This window comes from Ambystoma mexicanum, chromosome 1q (genome assembly GCF_040938575.1).
Source record: "Ambystoma mexicanum isolate Mex_15411 chromosome 1q, UKY_AmexF1_1, whole genome shotgun sequence".
Lineage (NCBI taxonomy): Eukaryota > Metazoa > Chordata > Amphibia > Caudata > Ambystomatidae > Ambystoma > Ambystoma mexicanum.
Window position 1 is genome coordinate 598789088 of NC_090922.1, and position 18185 is coordinate 598807272.

Genomic DNA, 18185 nt, shown 5'->3' on the forward strand with positions numbered 1-18185 from the left:
GACGGCAGCATTCTGCGGATGCTATTTCCACTAATGATGACACATTTGACAGTCGATTAATGATGATACATCAGGCAGACGCTGTGAGGAATTCAACCATCCGCACGGTGGGTGTGCGCTGGCCTGTCTTTCGAAATTTTAAATGATATTGCTTAATGTTAGATCAACCTTCGGAAAATGTGTGGGGCTAGTCCACACACATTTTCCTAGGCTCATAGCACGACATACACATAGACCTGTGTACTCTGGATGGACACAGCCTACAGGCGCCGTCCCCCTTTTCATAGTTTTTTTTAAAAACTCTTTATTGGTTTTTTGGTAACATTACAAAAAACAAACAAAACATATAACATATAACCAACAACATAACTGGTGGCTAGGCACTGAGTGTAGATATCCTTCCACATTTTCGCCTCGGAGTGGGTAGGGGATCAAGTCTTTTGAGCTACCGCTATCCTCGTGGCAGTTTCAGAGTTTGCATTTTTTTGCCTTCCTGTTCTGGGGGCATATCGATTGTCTTTCCTCTACTGTCCCCCCCCCTCCTGGGTTTTCCTCGTCACTATCTTCTCTTTGTTCGAATAAGTTCTGCATCAGAGAGTTCCATGCCGTTATTTTCTGTCCTGTTTCCCCTACTCCTTTTTGCGCCGCCCTTATCCACACCGCTGTCTCTGTCATTGCTCACTTCTTGAAGTCCGCCTGCCATAGATCTATTTTTGGGCCCTCCCTTGAGTTCCACGCCATTGCTATCCGCCGTTTAGCTAATATGCATATTAGGTCTTTCATTTTAGCAAGGTGCGACCTGTGTCTACCTCCTCTTGTGAAGAGGCCCAGCAAGTACAGTGCGGGATTTTCTTCTTGTATTTGGAGTCCACTGCTGGCCACTTTCTGTCTGATTTCGTCCCAAAAGACCCGTACCACTGGGCAGGTCCAGAACATGTCTATCATATCTGCTTGTTCTTCCAGGCAGCGGGGGCATGTGCGGGGGTCTCCCAGCTTCATTATGTTCATTCTCTTAGGCGTGAGGTAAGCCCTATGCGTGACATATAATTGTGCTTGTCTGAACCGTGCAATCCTTGATACCTTTTTTGGATATTTCAGCAACCTGGTCGATTTCTCATCACCAAGAGGTCTTCCGAGTTCCTCTTCCCAGCCTCCTCTGATGCGTAGCACTTGTGCATTGTTAGATTTTAGCATTTGTTCATATAATCTTGAAGTTGTATGTCCTCCTTCTGATATGTCGTACCATGCCTCCAGCTCTCCGTCTATGTCTTCTTGTTCTGGCCACTCTGGCCACCTCTTCTTAATTGTTAGTACTATCCTGTTATACAGGATGAATTGACCTTCGTGTATGTCATATTCCCCCACCATGTCTTGGAATTCTGCTCACTGTTCGTCTTTCCTCAAATCTCCTGTTTGTGCTACTCCCTTAGCTTCCCATTGGGATCTGTATATTGCAAGTGTGTTTGGATCTGTGCCTACTAGTCCCGCCAGTGGGATCTGAGCTGAACAAGGATCCTTGGTCGTCTGTAGTCTCCACGCCCTCGCCCACAGTTCCATTGCAAGCTTGAGCATGTTTGGTAGGGTCTTGAGCAGGGATTTATCAAGCCATGGGACTTCTCGTAGGTAGTAAGACTTCAGTGTTGGTTGGAAGAGTGTTTTGTCTATTGATTCGTCTTCCTCCAGCCATTTGACCACAAATTGTAGTTGCCCTGCTAGGTAGTACTTTTCAAAATCGGGCAGCCTGATGCCCCCCTCCTCGTACTCTCTCTGTAGAGTTGTGATGGCGATCTTGCACCTTCCCCCTCCCCACAGGAACCCCCGCGTTATTGTATTCAATTTCTTAAAGAAGGCTCTGGGTATGGCGTGCGGAATGTTTGTGAAGTAATAAAGCAATTTTGGAAGTACCACCATTTTCAGAATGGCCACTCTACCCATCATCCCCAGTGGGAGTGTCTCCCAGAAGCCCATGGCTTTTTGTATTTTGTCTAGGGCCGCTTGTGTATTGCATTCATGTGACTCTACAGTGTTGTGGTGTATTTCTATTCCCAGATACCGGAAGGAGTTTGGTTCCCATGCCAGACACATGTGTCTGGGAGTTCATCTCGGGGGACGCGTTTTAGATCGGCCAGGTTGAAGAGGACAGACTTCTCTTTATTAATGGCTATCCCTGAGAGTCTAGTGTAGGCATCCGCCGCCTCTAAGAGACAGGGTAGATTAACGCGCAGGTTTTCTACAAAGACGAGGATATCGTCTGCATACAGTGAGATCTGGTGTACCACTCCATCTATATCTATACCTATGTCCCCGTATTCTGCCCTGAGAAACACTGCCCATGGCTCTAGGGCCAATATGTATAACATTGGTGATAGAGGGCAGCCCTGTTTGGTTCCCCTGTATATTCTTCATGCTTTCGCTCTTGCCCTGGGGTCTTTGTATAGCATCCTGATCCATCTAAGGAACCCTTCTCCCATGCCAAAGTGGGCCAAGATGCTCAGTAACCACTTCCAGCTAACTGAATCGAATGCTTTGAAGGTGTCCAATGACACCACTGCGCATTCGCCCTGTCTCTGGTTTGTCTGTTCTATAATATAATGTAATCTGCAGAGGTTCCAGGATGTGTTGCGCCCTGGGACATAGCCTGTTTGGTCTGAATGGATCAGTGTGGGTATCACTAATTTCAGGCAGTTCGCCAGGACCGCAGTGAGTATTTTAACGTCTTGGTTGATAAGGGAAATTGGTCTATATGACGCGCACTCGACTGGGGATTTGCCGGGCTTGAGGATCGGTACAATTGTCGTTTCCGACATGCTGTTTGGTAGTTGTGTTTCCTCATATGCCTCCTGGTATGTTTCTAACAACTTTGGGGCGATCGTGCTCTTATATGTCTTATAAAACTCCCCTGGGAGTCCATCAGGGCCCGGGGATTTACTGAGGGGAGCTCGGAGATCACTGTCTCGATTTATTCTACTGTAATAGGAGCATCTAATAGTTGGGCCTGTTCTGCTGTTAGTTTCAGTAATCTTATCTCTGCTAGGGCATTCGGAATGTCTTCCGGTTCTACTTCCGGGTTGGGGGCATAAAGCCTCTCGTAGAAATCGGCGAATAAGGTGTTTATGTTTCCTTGGTTCCTGACCTCTGCCCCCGTTTCATCTATTAGTACTGCTATGGGGTCTCTTTTGTTTTCTTGCTTAGTGAGCCATGCTAGGAGCCTGCTGGGTTTGTCCCCCTCTGCGTGCAGTCTCTGTATTTCCCATAATTTAGTTTCCCTAGTTTCTTCCAGAGTTCCATACATCTTGTCCTTAGCACTAGTAGTTCCCTGGGTTCCACACCCGCCCTTTCTGCCCTTCTTTCCTCCATTTTAATTTATCTTTCTAGTTTATCCAGTTCTTCCATAATTGCTCCTCTCAACCCTCCTGTTTTCCCAATCGACGCCCCCCTTGTCACTACCTTAAAAGCATCCCAGAGCGTGGCGTTGCTTCCTAGGCTCCCCTGGTTGTGTTCAAAGTAGTTATCTATCACCACTTGCAAATGTTCTTCCAGTTCGCTTTCCCCTAGTGCCTCCGCTCGGAGACGCCATGTTGGTATTGGGGTTTTCCTATGGCTATGTGCCCACGTTGCTAGTATCGGGCGTTGGCTGAGAGTGTGCGTGCTTTGATGTCAATTCCTGTGAATTCTATTAGAGATTAGGTACCCGTAAATAGGTAATCTATTCGTGTGAATATTCCATGGGGTGCACTGTAATGTGTGTACCCCCTCCCACCTCCATGTACCTGTCTCCAGACGTCCACCAGCTGCAGTTGTGCGAGGGTTTTCTGGAGCTGCCTGGCAGGGGGAGCTGGTTTTCTGTACTTGTCGTCTGATCTGTCGAGGAGTGGGTCCAAGGTACAATTAAAATCTCCTGCCCAGATGAGCGTGGCTTCCCTATATTGGGCCAATTTGGGCGCTATGTTCCTGAAGAATTCTGTCGGGTCATGGTTCGGGGCATAGGTATTGATCAAGCATACCTCTTTGTTTTCCAGCATACCATGCACTAGCACTAGTCTTCCCTCTGTGTCGCTTGAACGGTACTCCTGGTGCAATCCATATTAGCGCTCCCCTTGCATAGTTCGAATATGTGGTGCTATAAACTTTTCCTCCCCATTTCTTGCCCACTTTGGCCTCTCTTTCTGATGTCAAGTGAGTCTCTTGGAGCATTGCTATTTTGACTTTCATTCTGTTTAACTAGGCGTACACTCTGAGCCTTTTGACGTAAGCATTGAGTCCTCGCACATTCCAGGTTGCTATTGTTATCTCATCCGGGTCCATGTGCACTACGTTTGTTTTGGCTCTGTTGTCCCATAGCCTTCTTTCTATGCAATGTTCAGCTTATCCTCCTTTCTTCTAGCTCTCTGGGCTTCCTCTCTTCTCCAGGCCTACCCCGCCTTTGCATCTGAGGTGACTTCCCTTGATTTGTTGCCATATGTCTTCCTGTTCTCCAACCACTCGGGCCATTCCGTGGTCTCTTAAATTGTCTTTCTCATCGATAGTGCCATGTGCCAGCCGGCCATACTTACTACTAACCAACACATAAACCATAACTTTCAAACTAACGCCCAGCTGCCCTTCCCCTGCTCGGGCCTCGCCGCTTCTCTTGCTCTGTCTACCGAGGTGGGACTGGCTCGCCGCAGCATGATGCTTCCAAACTAGCATCTCAACTTGTAGAACTTTCTTCTTCGGGGGGTGGTTTTCTTGTGCCATTCTGCTGGGTTGGGGCGAGTCGCTCCTTCGTGCTGTGCATCTGGCTTGGTCATTTTCCTATATGTTGACGTCGTGTTCTTTGGAGCTAACGCTTCTTTTTCATCGAGGCTGGTTCTCCTTGTTATTCTGATTTCTTTGTCTTTGCTGGGGGAGACCCTGCTGGTCCATCCATGTGTGGGCCTCTTCGGTTGAATCAAATAAACATGATTTCCCTTGTTGTATTACTTTAGGTTTAGCTGGGTATAAGAACATGTATCTTACTCCAGCTGTCCTAAGGTGCTCTTTAGTTGGGCCGAATCTTGCCCTTTGCTTTTGAACCATGGCTGTGAAATCTGGGTAGGTTGCAATCTTGGAGGAGCTCCTCTCAATCACTCCCCCTTCTCTTGGTCCTTGAAATTCATAAACCTGGCAATCATCGCTCTTGGAGGGGCACCTGGTTGCAGTCTTTTGGTCAATGCCCTGTGTGCCCTCTCCACCGTGCAACCCTGGGACAGTATTCCAGCACCAATCTCTTGGAGTAGCATGGTCTCGATATATTCTGTTGGGTCTCTACCCTCTTTGCCCCCCGGAAGTCCGATTATATGGATATTATTCCTTCGTGCCCTTCCTTCTGCATCTTCTGCCCTTTGTTCGAGGATCTTGATCTGCTGTATCACCTCCGACATTTGTTTTTGTGCGACTGCGACATCCGTGGTGTTTTGTTGCACTTGCTGTTCTGTTGTCGTAACCCTCTCCGTCAAATTTCTAGCATCCTGGCGGAGAAGGCCTACATCTACCATGACGGTGTCGAGTTTATTTTCTAAGGATGCCTTAAGGGCACCTATTGCTGTGTCCATTTTGGCCTAGAAGGATGTTTGCAGGGCCGCTATGGCTTCTAGGATCGGTCTTTCATTTGAGTCTCCCAGTCGTTGTATTGTGCTTGAGGAAGCCATTGCTGCGTCGGGCTGAAAGGATTGTTTATTTCCGGGTGTTTTGGTGAAAGCTTCTATGCTGGTTTGATTTGGTTTACCCTCCATTTTCCGGTTCGGCATTATCTTTTTGGGGTCCACTTTAATGCTGCTTAATGGTCAGCGAGTTCAAGTCTGGCACTATTAGTTGATAAGTGTCCCGGGTTTACTTCCTAGGCTTCCCAGCCGCGGGCTATATCTTTGTGAGCTATCGAGTGTCTCTCTTATCCGCTGGGGAGCATAGTACTCTGAGTATTATGCTTTGAGCATGTTTATGCTTATGCTTATGTAGTTCTCATACAGAGCTGGGTCGAGTGACAATCGCGCGTATTATTGCGCGGGCCACCCTATGTTCGATATTATGCCATGTGTCCCAATGTTTCTTCTTCATTCAAGTTTATGCCTGGGATAAGTAGCAGTCTCGTTTCGCGTATTTTTGCGTGGGCTGCCCTGTATTTAATGCTACGCAATGTGTCCCAATTTACCTTCCTCCAAGTTTATGCCTCACCTTGTAGTCTGCACAGTGCGCGCCTCCCATTTGTAGCGGGTCTCTGGCACGATGGGGTCCTTATATATCATCCGCCGTTGTTTTCGTCCCCGCTATGCTGTGTTCCTTGTTGTCCTTCGTGGGCGGGTGGCCTCAGAGAGGCTGCCGAGGCCGGTGCGCTGCCGCTCCTGTGTCGGATCGGGGCTCGGGTGGCCTTTCTCCTCGCTGGGCTTTCTCAGCCTTGTCTCCTACGCTGTCCCTGTCCACACTCCTTGTTCCACCTCCCTGATCGCCCCAGTTCACCTCCACCACCTCTCCGGAGGGCCCCCGCTGTTTCGGTTGTTGTATTTCTCCCTGGCCGGCCGTTCATCACCTGTGGTCTTCTCCCTTTCGGGTTGCGGAGCACCGACGTTCCACTCGGCGGTTCAGCTGCTCACACCCGCCATTTTATTTTTCGCGGGCGGCGTCTCCCTTTGCTTCTTTCTCCGCGATCCTTGCTCCGATTTTCCTCGGGAGAATCGGCGAGTGCTCCGCTACTGTTCCGACGTCAGTATCTGTTGGTTTGGGCTTTTTACCCGTTGTTTTGCACCGGTGTGACTAGAATCACTTCAGGATCTCGACGGAGCTTTTCGGTCATGCCCCCTACAGCATGGCCGCCTAGCCACGCCCCCGCCCCTTTTCATAGTTAGTTGGAATATGACAGCCAAGAGTACATCAAGGTTTCTCAGAAGGAGGAAGGCGAAAGCTTCTTCCTGCCATGGCCAGCCTAACAAACTAACAAAGGCTCCATGGATCCGCCCTGTCCTTTGTTAGCTGCTAGTGGCAGCTTCACATACTAATCAGAGTTAATTAAAGCAGGCCCACTGGAGGCCAAATCGCAGGATGTAACACGCACGTGGTATCCACGGGGACGTCACTCAGCCTGTTCAGACCTCTTACGACCTCAAACCCTTCCCTGGAGGCTATTCGTCTGGAGACTGGGCCTGAAACACAGGATTGGTAGAGTTTAACTCCATATTGTCTCTGTGTGCTTGAACCCCTTCTTCCCCGGGGTCCAACCCTTCCCTTTGATCCACAGCTCACCTTATTTTCTTAGATAGTGTGCTCTCTGTCCTGCTTTCAGCGCAGGGGTGCATTGATTGATGCGGGCTCGTTGCTGCCTAGTTACTTCACTGGCAAGAGACCGACAGGTAAGTATAATGAGTCTTTTGAACAGTTCTCTAACTTCGTTCCTTTCCTTCCTTAGATGATGGCCCGCGTCCGGGGATGGCGGCGTGCTGCTGAGATGAGTAGCGCTGAAGGTGAGTGAGAGCGCGATGCACCCCTTTCGTATTTGCATTGAACTGAGTTCTTTTTCTGTGTCTTTTAGGTGCCGCAATGTTTTCAGCGTGGATGCCAGTTATGAAGAACAAATGCGGTGGATAAGCGCGGTATGCGGCGCCTCTAGATGTTTCCACGCTAACCTGGATTGTCATTTCCCTCTTGCAGATGGATGAGAAGTTCCGGAGACAGAGTTCCCCAGAGCGGCTGGGATTCAGTAAGCGTTTGAAGCTCGTACAGTATTTAAAAATAAGCCAAGATTTTCAGAATGCTTACTAATGCCTTTTTTCTGTTCTTTTCCCTTTTCCTTAGGAAGCGGCGTGCCAGGATGGGAATGACTCCGCCGAAGATGCCTGCAGAAAAGAAGGAGCGATGAATGATGGGCAGAAGCGCCACAAGGTAAGGCTGTTCCTAACGGTGTTCTTGTTCTTGCAGGGGATGAGCGCAGAAGAAAGATGCAGGCCTACTGGAGACCGATCCGAACATGGTGAGTGTCACGCTGCAGGTGCAGAAAACGAAAAGCATGTTTCTCAGCCTGGGTGTGGCTTAAATAGTCTCTGGGTATCCCAGGTGTCTCTGGGCTGAACCACACCCAAAAGACTAGACCGCACATGCAGTTCGGGGAACGGAAATATGTGGGGGCATCCATCTTGTCCCCATCAATGCACTACAAGTCCAATCCCCAATGTTATCCTATGGGCGTGAGTGAGTCTGGTGCCACAAGCGCCAACTCTGACTCCAAGTGGGTCTTTGGAGGGATGGAGAGGCCCTTGAGGGCCATGTAGGTGATCGTGGCCTGGCTCCAGCCTGACATTTTGGAGGGCTGGGGACATGAGGGGCAGGAATCATGACACAGAACTAACAAAAGACAGGAAAACCGCAACAACCTTTGTTATGCACTGTGTCAACCTGAAGCCAGCTCCCGCCTTTCAGTATGATATTATATGATATGATAGGTTATTTATAACACGCTTAAAACACAGAGGTTTCTAAGCGCAGACACGGGGATCGAACCTGTGGTGCTCCATGTCGTCTTGCTTCCAAGGCAAGCATGTGTCCCCTGAGCTTTCCTCCTGAGACAAGGGCAGTGACCTGTCATGTCTGGGACTATGTATTTACAGTAGTCATCCCTGCAGGGGGACCCCATTCAGAATATATGAGTATGCGGTTTGGCGCAGACCAAAAGACTGATCCTGCAACAGCTTCAAGGGAGACCTGAATTTTTAATCAGGAACTACAGAAAACTCAATTAACCAGAGAGACTCTTTGATCCACAACAGACAGGAAGAAGGGTGGGACTTAGTATTACATGTTTTCGCCCCTTTATCTTTTCTATTGCAAAGAACTCTGGTTATGACCTCATGCATACAGGAGATTGTTGGTGGGGACCCATCATTGGTTCATTAAGGTAGGCTTAGCCTACACCAATCACTTTGGCACATTTGGCTTTAAAAGAGGGTTGAGCCCCTCTGTTGGCAGATCATCTGAAAACTTTTCAAGGAGTAACAAGAAGTACTCATTTGGACCCTGGCTGAAGGTACAGTCTGCCTTACAGATTCCAACATTGAAGGAAGGCCGGGATTTCCAAAGAGAGAAGCAGGATCCCTCCCCATAACATCTCCCAAGGAACATAGGGAGATACTGAATGCAATGCACCCTCCAGCAGCTCCAGCATTTGTACCCAGCCAGCACACAGCATGCCTGCAAGGTTCTGTAAGCAAGCTTCCTAAGTGGGAAGTGCCAGAGAGTCTCTGAACCAAACCTAGGACAAGGCCGTTGCCTGCAACACTCTCCTAAGCTTTGAGCCGTCCATCTAAAAAGATTACACAAGCCCAGCAAAGATGTTAGGAGGAATGCATTGACAAGCATCAACAAGCATCTACCTTAAAGGACATTTTCGAGCCAGTTCAGCCTCTTGAGCTGCAACTGACTGCACCACTGACTGTTGTTACGCTGCAGTCCCTAACGTCGTCTGAAACGCCTCAACCAGTGCTTCAGACTAGCCAACCAGCACTGAGACAATAATTCCTGATTCCGAGCCGCCGTGTAGGCTAGCCTGCAGCCATCCATCAAGCCTTGCTTGCCGAACTGTATGCCGCCCGATACCCGCAGCTGTCTCCCATCGTGAACTCTGCCGCAGGAGCTGCAAAGCGCCCTGAAACCGACGTGACCCTGTTGAGCACCAAGAACTTCTACAAGTACGAGGTACATTGTGGTTGTCTCTCCCTGGTCCTTCTCGGATGGCCCCTAGTGACATTTTATGACCCATTCCTCCTTTGAGCTGAAAGCAAGTATCCTTGATCTATTGCAATTAATTACTTTACCGACTACCCTCCTGTCAGTATCCAGAGTGCATCCCTTTTCCTTCTTGAAACTGTCTGCCCTCTGCATTCCTTTACAGGGTAGGTTGTAGTTTGTAGTGTGCGAGAACGGTCTGTAGAATAATAATAAAGTAGATATTTTTATACACCCATGACTGGCAGTCCCTTTTATCATTGGGTACTAATTGTATTTTCGCTGTGTTGCAGCCAACCAACGATCCATGACCTTGCGGAGATAAGCCTGCCGTTCTGTACATGGTACCATATGGACAAGGAGGTTTATAATTTGCATGTGTTTTCAATCTGTTCGGATCCCTTCTGGTGCACTCGAGGTGTGGGCGTGATTGATGATTTCGAAACTGATATTCATCCCAAGACCACTGGTGTCCCGGAAGTTGATTTGTCACAGATGCTCAAAAGGGATCTTCTTGATTTGCAGCTCATAGATAAGTTGTGACAGGATCAGAGACGCCCACCAGGTACATCCTTCTGCTCAGCCTTGTCTCATCCACCGGACCCCACTGACACCTGTCCATTTCCAACATTGCACATACGCATTCCATGCACATGTGATCTGGGAGCAACATAAAAAAAGGACCCAAAGTGATAGCCCAATCACAGCGCCAACCCTGTGAAACCATCTCTACTGTGGCAAGGTAACACAGATCAAGAAGTAACCCAAACTGTGACTACACCATCAACCAGGGAAATTGGAGTAATGAGGCTCAGCCTCAGTATTCAAGAGTGAGGAGTCCCGTGGGCACTGTGGGGACATGTACAACCAGTAAAGCTGCTAATGTTGCTTGCTCTCAATATCAGGCTGGACCATTGGCAGCAGGAGTTGGGGATCTACACACAGGAGAGAATCAAACAAATTCAATGCCCCCCCTGCTCACTTGACAGCGGGGGTGGAGTCTCTGTTCTTGAAGGGCTCTTTTCATACCCCTAACTGGCCTTGGGTTTGCACTCGCCCACAGTCCAGGGTTGTTTAATAATGATTGTAGAATGATCTTGTTTCCAAGGACATGAGTAGCACAATTACCATCCATGGGGACACCCGTTCAACATGTTGGAGGATTTTAGCAAATCCTTTGGACAACCTGTTCCTCAAGACTCGCTCCCATTCATTTGTCTGTCCTTGTTGGTGTTTGAAGGCACTGCAGATGGGTCATTTCCAGGCTGCTGGATGGAAATTAGACAACTTAGGGCCTGATTTACAAACGTGTTTTACAATGGCACAATCCCATTGAAAAGGCTTTGTAAATCAGGCCCTTAGCTTCAATTAAAAGGTCTATGTATGAACTACATGTCTACACTCCGTATCTATTGCTCGTGTTTCTATGCAGCTAATTCTGTTGAGTGGTTATTAATATTCCTTAGCTCTTCTAGCAAATGGCTGAGCAAGTCTGCTCTTTCCTCTCAGTACTGCCATTGATCTCTCCGCCGATCTCTGCCCACAAGGCATGTATGTATGGGTTTTATAAAAGCAGAAGCCTACCCGGGCAACATGGCAAGGCAATGGAAATACTGCATTGGTACCCACAGTGTCATGCTGTGCTCCTCTTCCTTATCTATCTCCACTGGGCATCCATAGGATGCTGCTATCCACCGGGCCAAGTCTTGCCTCCTGGGGCGATTTGCCAGTCGGCATAAAGTGATATATGATATGATATGATAAGTCATATATAACGCGCCTGTACACAAGTGTTTCAAGGCGCAACAAGACAAGGGAGGGAAGACAGAGGGAGGACAAGACAAACGATCTTACTAGGCCTTGCATCATTCAGATTGTGCAAGTGTGAGAACGAGAAGTGCACGTGAAGGGGAGGGGGGAAGTGCAATGGACAGGGGAGGGGAAACAGGGCAGCAATGCTCTGGGTAAGTGGAGCCAGGGCAGCGCAGCTCTGGGTAGTAGAAGGAGAACGAGGGACTGCAGGGTTACAGTTACAGCTCCTAAGTGCGTGGTAGACCCGGAGGCAGTGCAAGGGTCACTGATCAAGAAAGAGCCTGATACCCAGTGAGACTCTGAGGGTAGCCGAGCATCGATTCGATACAACAGACAGTTATGGCAGTTAGGTCAGCAGGGGAGGGAGAGAGAGAAAGCAGAGAAGAGAAATCTTCTGAGCGGATTCTGGAACTTCAGGTGGTCCAGCTCAAGTTTGAGAGGGGCAGGGAGAACATTCCAGAAGGAGGCACCTGCAGAGCGAGATCTACCCCCCACTCTCTGCCTCTTCCTGCTGCTATCCGCCTACCGAAGTCTTGCCTCCCGGGGCAATATGCCAGTCTGCTATCCACCCGCCCAAGTCTTGCCTCCCGGGGCAATATGCCAGTCTGCGTAATGGGGTGCAGCTGAGCTGCTGCTATCCACCTGCCCAAGTCTTGCCTCCTGGGGCGATATGTCAGTCTGCTATCCACCTGCCCAAGTCTTGCCTCCTGGGGCGATATGCCACTCTGTGTAAGGTGCAGCTGAGCTCCACCAGGGTGTGCATGACACAGGAATCGTGTTGCTTTATTGTGGCTCTTACACAAGTAAGGTTCCCAACTCCAAGCCACTGCTACTCCAATAAAGTAGCCTCAGCACTACCTACAATCTCATCCCATCTACCAGTCACAGATACTCTCCTACTTAAGCCTTGCCCAGGCCTGCAGAATAGAGGGGTGCCTTGATATGGTGAGGCTTTGCATCGTGACCAGCTGGAAAGAGGTGTACATCATGCAGCCTTACCTAGAGCCGACTGGAAGGACAGGCGGTAGTGGTCGAAGGTGGTGGTGGGCGGGCTCCAGGAGATGGTGGCTGACTCCTCCGTCACATTGCTCACCGACAGCTCTCTGGGTGGGTCTATGGCTGCGGGAGACAAAAGTTCAAAAGAGATCAATAAGGAGTGGCTGAGGATAGTCATCAGAGGCTGTCTGCTGTCACTTGTCTCAGCAACAGTGAAGATGAGCTCTTTCCAGGATGCCTCTTGGCCCAGAACCCATAGAGGTCGGTGTTATTGCATATTTGAGAGACTATACGGCAAAGTAGTTCAGTCACTGAGTTGGAGGGTTGTACAACTAAAGGGCAGTGATTCAATTCCAGACCTCTTGGGAACCAGGGGAAATATGAGCGTCATTTGAACATGCATTAAGTTAACTTAACATGTATTGGCTCCTTGGAAAAGCCAACCCACTGATCAGTAAACTCCAGTCAAGCTATCAAGATGTCCACAGTGAAGATTAGGATCAATGCACATACTGGAGATGTCAGTGGAGACTATTTGCATTTTGATCTGGCCAGACATGACTTTTCTATGTGGTGGTGTGATGCCCGGAGGGTCTAGAGTGGACTCTACGGGCAAACTTGAATGTGGCCTCCTATCACGTGAATGTCTGGATGAAAGTATCTAACATGTCCTGCTTGGCTGCTTGTGCAATATAGCGTTGAAGAAGCAGGTGTTGCCCCAACCCACATTATTTCAAGCTTTTTTTTTCAATTCAATCAAATGATTTTGCCCGTTGTTTCTGCAAGGTTGATATGGAACAGAGAGAGTATGGCTTGTGCCAAATGTATCCAGACCCTTATTACATAATCCTTTGAGTCAATGCAATGCAAATGAGGCCACAAGCTGTTTTTGTTTCTGTTAATTCTGCTTATTTTTTTTTCGAATTGGAAAGATGGGAGTGTAAAAAAAAATCAGTTTCTTTGCCCCAATTCAAGTACCATGAATTGGGGCAAAGCAGGATGTCTTCATTCCATATCACACAGACAGCCCAGCTGGTGATACGTGCATTTGCTCAATGTTTAGAGCTGATGAACACTCTGGCTAGAGTTGGAGCACTGGGGTGTGGTGGAGGTGCGGGGCAAGGTATGCGGCAGTTCTGCGTATGCTTGCATGCTTTTGATTGATTCCTGAGCCCATGCAAAGGAGCGCATGAATCAGGAACTGCGGCTTGGCATGCTTTCCAGGTGCTGATAACATCCCCAAGCTTTCCTAAGGCCAGCCTTATCCTTACCTGTTGTAACCGACCCCACCACCGGCTCGGAGGCGACTGTCCCATGCATGGCCACAAGTGCCACCATGTACTCTGTGGAGGGCTGCAGGCCAGTGAGTGTTGTTTGCCTCTGGTGGGCCTCGAGAGTGACCTGTGAGGCTTCTCCATGCTCTTCCGGGTTGTATCGGAGAAGGAAATGATCTGCTGGAGGAGAAGGGTCACTCCAGGACACATTGACACTCGAGGAAGTGATGCGGGAGAAGTGCAGCAGTGTGATTGGCCGGAAGCCTAAAAGGTAAGGCAAGAAATTAATGGAGCCAATATAACAAACTAAAAAGAGAGGTTTGGGGGACAATGGAGGATACAAGAGAAAGGAAAGGAAAAACACCCCCTTGGTAGGGTTTGTAGTTTCACCTATTGCCTTCCATGTATTTGAGCTCACTGGTATATTACAAATTAGTAGACCATTTGCCTCTTTGAACTGGTTAACAGTGCGGGGAGACTAGATGTTCAGTGGAAGAGCTGAGGTTAAGTTTCAATGCTAGAAAGACAGGACATGCTTCAAATTAGCTGTGGGCCTTTGATTTTCTTGCTAATTTAGGGACCTTACAAACTTTCTGTGCATAGATCAACAAGCAGTACAAAGAACTTAAGATGACTCAAAGAATGCATGAACTGAGATGTGGCGCAAAAGATAAGGAGTTGTTGTTGAGGCAACCGGCACCAATGAGCATTACAGAGAAAAAGAGAGAGTGGGCATATGTGCAGACCTTGACACACAACGTGTTGCTGGCATAGGCCCTCTCCGAACCATTCCCTGCAGGCACCACACATGACCTGGAACGGAAGGTATTCCGGGATGCCACATGGTCATTGAGCGGCCAGATTACAAAATCACAATGACGTGCATTTGTACAATACCTCAGCTTTGTCCTGGAACAATAGAGACACCAGGAGTAGGGGGTATGCTCTTGTGGAGTGGAGGGAGAGGGAGGAGGGAGGGAAGGTGGGGTCCACATAAAACAAGACAATATCATCACTGGTCACTAGTTCCTTGGAATCAGCTCTCTTCCCTTTGCCTCTCAAGAAGACCAGTATTACAAGACTGCTCAGAAAAGCTAATGATGACTCCAAGGGTGGACTGGCCTATAGGGAACTCTGGAGATTTCCCGGTGGGCCTCTGCACATTGGGCCTCTTTTGTGTGGTATTTCCACATTTTCTCATAGGAAAAGCATTGGGCTTGCTGAAAATGTGTCATATGGGGCCACTTTGAACATTATTTCCAGGGCCTCTTTTGGTCCCTAGTAATTATTTCCAGGGCCTCTTTTAGTCCCTAGTAATTATTTCCAGGGCCTCTTTTGGTCCCTAGTAATTATTTCCAGGGCCTCTTTTAGTTCCCAGTCCACCCCTGGATGACCCCACTAGCCCGGCTAACTGTCGACCTATCGTGAATGGCCCCATGTTCAAGTAAAATATTGGGGAACGCATCTTCTGGGGTCTAGTGAGTCAAAGATCCTCTTTCATGCTTCCCATGAGTCTAGTCTTCGGCCTTGAGAATTATGGAATCAGCAATGCTGTACATGAGAGATTAACTCCTGAACACCCTCGACAAAAATACCCTCGCAATCCTCCTCTTCCTTGACTTTCTGGCGTCCTTCAACGCAGTCAACTATTTGCTATTGCTCCATTATCTAAAGCATTCCTTTGGCATTGATGGTGTGGCTCTCAACTGGATCACCGCGTTTCGGACCGAAAGAAAGTCTCAAATCTGCCCAAGCTACTCCCCGAAGACAAAACTCCTAATTGTGGGGTGCCCCGAGTTTCTATTCTCTCTCCTTGGCTTGTCGATGCCTATCTGAAGCCCCTAGCAGAGTTCCCTGTCGGCTTCACTGCTATAGTCCAGGCACACCCTGGTGACAAACGCATTGCAGTCAACCCCACCAGCTCTTTCATGCGTCTAGGTAGTTTGCTGGGCAGCTTTTCTTTTCATGGCCGATTTCATCTATTTTATTACATCTCCAGAAAACATAGATGGGGGATGGGTTGGGGTTATAATTAAGGTTGGAGGAAAGTGTAGGGGGTTCCGGGGGGTTCTCCCTCCCAGATTAATATGCAGCAACATATTTTTAAAGAAATCGATGAAATCAGCAGTGGGGGAGAAAATCGCCGACATCATTTAGATCCCTTTCATGCGCTCCACTGTTATTTCTGCCTTTATGATTGACAGTTGCCTCTGCTTGAATGCTTTTGAAATTGAAGTCGTCCGTGTACGTGACTCCATCCCTCCATCGCGCCCTTTTTGCCGGCCCTCGTCTGTGGTGGGCCACCTTCTTCTCTGCAGTTTGGCAAAAAACTTGTAGGAGGTATTTGATGAGAGCATATCCTTTTCTCAACAGATCCATGAAGTCACGAAGAAATCCCATTAACAGCTTCATGTTCTCACGTGCATCCACCTCCCTCCTCAACATGTCCCAAAGAGTGCAGGTCATTTCACCCATGATCATTTCACGAAGATACTTTGATAACAATCTATACATGTGCCTCCCTGAATGCCTAACCCATCAACTTCAAATAATGCAACGCAAGGCAGCTGTGCAGGGTTTTGTGGCCACATCACCCATGCTGCTGCTGCGGGCCACATCCCCCATGCTGCTGCGGGCCACATCACCCATGATGCTGCTGCTGGCCACACCACCCATGCTGCTACTGGCCACATCACCCATGCTGCTGCTGAGGGCCACATCACCCAGGCTGTTGCTGGCCACATAACCCATGCTGCTACGGGTCACGCCACCCATGCTGCTGCGGGTCACGCCACCCATGCTGCTGCGGGTCATGCCACCCGTGCTGCTGCTGGCCACATCACCCAGGCTCTCGCTGCCCTTGCAGGTGCTATCCATCCTACACAGACTCTTCCGGGCCTCTGTTCCTGGCTATCTCACTATAAAGACAAAACAGCACTGTCCTCCAGGATGGCTCAGATCCAGCTTATCCAGGTCTATTGTTGTGGCTCAGTTCAAGAAAAGAAAACATGGAGGTAAACATTTGGCACTTCTGGCACCTCTGCTTGGAATTATTTTCCTCAAGATCTAAGATAAGAAGAAACCATGCCTGCTTTAAGGAAAACCCAAGACCGTTCTCTTTAAACAATCTCTCACTCTTGACTCCTGATGTGGTAGTCGCGACCCAAATGGAGGGAACACTGCCCCCTTGGACTCTCGTGAGCTCACCCTTCCCTCCCAATCTCGGATTAGCATTTCTCCTCTTGTGTATGTTGTCCCCAGGTAACTTGCTATGTTAAAATAACGGTCCCTAGGATTGCTCTAGCCAATGGTGAACTGGGAACCAAAAGAGGCCCTGGAAATCATTTTCAAAATGGCCCTATATTACACATTTTCAGCAAGCCTAACCCTTTTCCTATGGGAAAATTGAGAAATACCACACAAAAGAGGCCCAGGGTGCAGAGGCCTACCGGGAAATCTCCAGAGTTCACTATACGCCAGTCCACCCCTGGCTCTAGTTAGTGCCTGCATTCATTCTATTCGCCTTTAGGACTTGTCAGACCGATCGCTAGGATAACGTACGCAAATATCGTAAATAAAAAAACGAATGTTTAAAATATTTGAATTTCAGCTATACCAAAATTACGTACAGATGAAAATGCATAGCATTTTAACCCTTCCGTTTTCATTATAGCGAACAAGGGAAGTGGGGGTTGCGGGGCAGTTTTGGAAAAAAATAAGAAAAGGACCCTGCAGCGCCAGTGACTCGGCAGCACACAGCGAAGTGTGCCGCCAAAAGGCAAGTAAGGGGCTGGGAGGAGCGGGGTGTAGAAAGGGCATTTAGTAGTGGGGTGATTATTTCGAATACGAACAATTTTTGAATGCAAGATCCTTGTCGTCGAAACGCTCGTATTCAAAATAATCACGTACATCCGATCTCACAGTCATGATCTCAGCTGTACTGAACGTGCCTCCCCGTGCCCGCCCGCCCCTCCCTCCCTCCCTTCCTCTTCCTTCCTTCCTTCCTTCCCTCCCTCCCTCCTCCTCCCCTTCCTTCCTCCCTCCCTTCCTCCTTCGTCTCCCGTCCTTCTTATACAATCTCCCCCTCTCTCTATTTGTGTATGTCTCTTCAGTTTCTCTCTCTGTCGCTCTTTCTGCGCATGTGTGTCTCCCTTCAGATAGCGGGAATGGGGTGAGATTGCAGGTAATGGCTTGGTTTGTCACAGTGAGTGAGGGTTGCAGGTATCCGAAAGAGCGCAGGTCTTTCTTCTGCTATTTCTTCCAAGGACCTTTTCTCCGGTGACTTTTCCGCCGGTCTTTCCTCTCTTTTTTGCCAGTGTTTTCCAGCTGTTGGCCTCCTGTCGACTCTGGGGCCGGCACCGAATGCAAATGCCCGGC

General features: G+C 48.7%; 1 protein-coding gene across 4 annotated transcripts in view; it reads right to left on the reverse strand.

Annotated features, from left to right (window-relative positions):
• Nucleotides 1-18185, reverse strand: part of TNR (tenascin R) — a 2098594-nt gene that overhangs the window by 181165 nt on the left and 1899244 nt on the right. For all 4 annotated transcript variants that reach the window (XM_069641143.1, XM_069641142.1, XM_069641141.1 and 1 more), the window contains 2 exons: nucleotides 13806-14072; nucleotides 12538-12657 (listed from right to left, as the gene is read on the reverse strand). In XM_069641143.1, the coding sequence (XP_069497244.1) occupies nucleotides 12538-12657; nucleotides 13806-14072 (387 nt within the window). The remainder of the gene's footprint in view (nucleotides 1-12537; nucleotides 12658-13805; nucleotides 14073-18185) is intronic.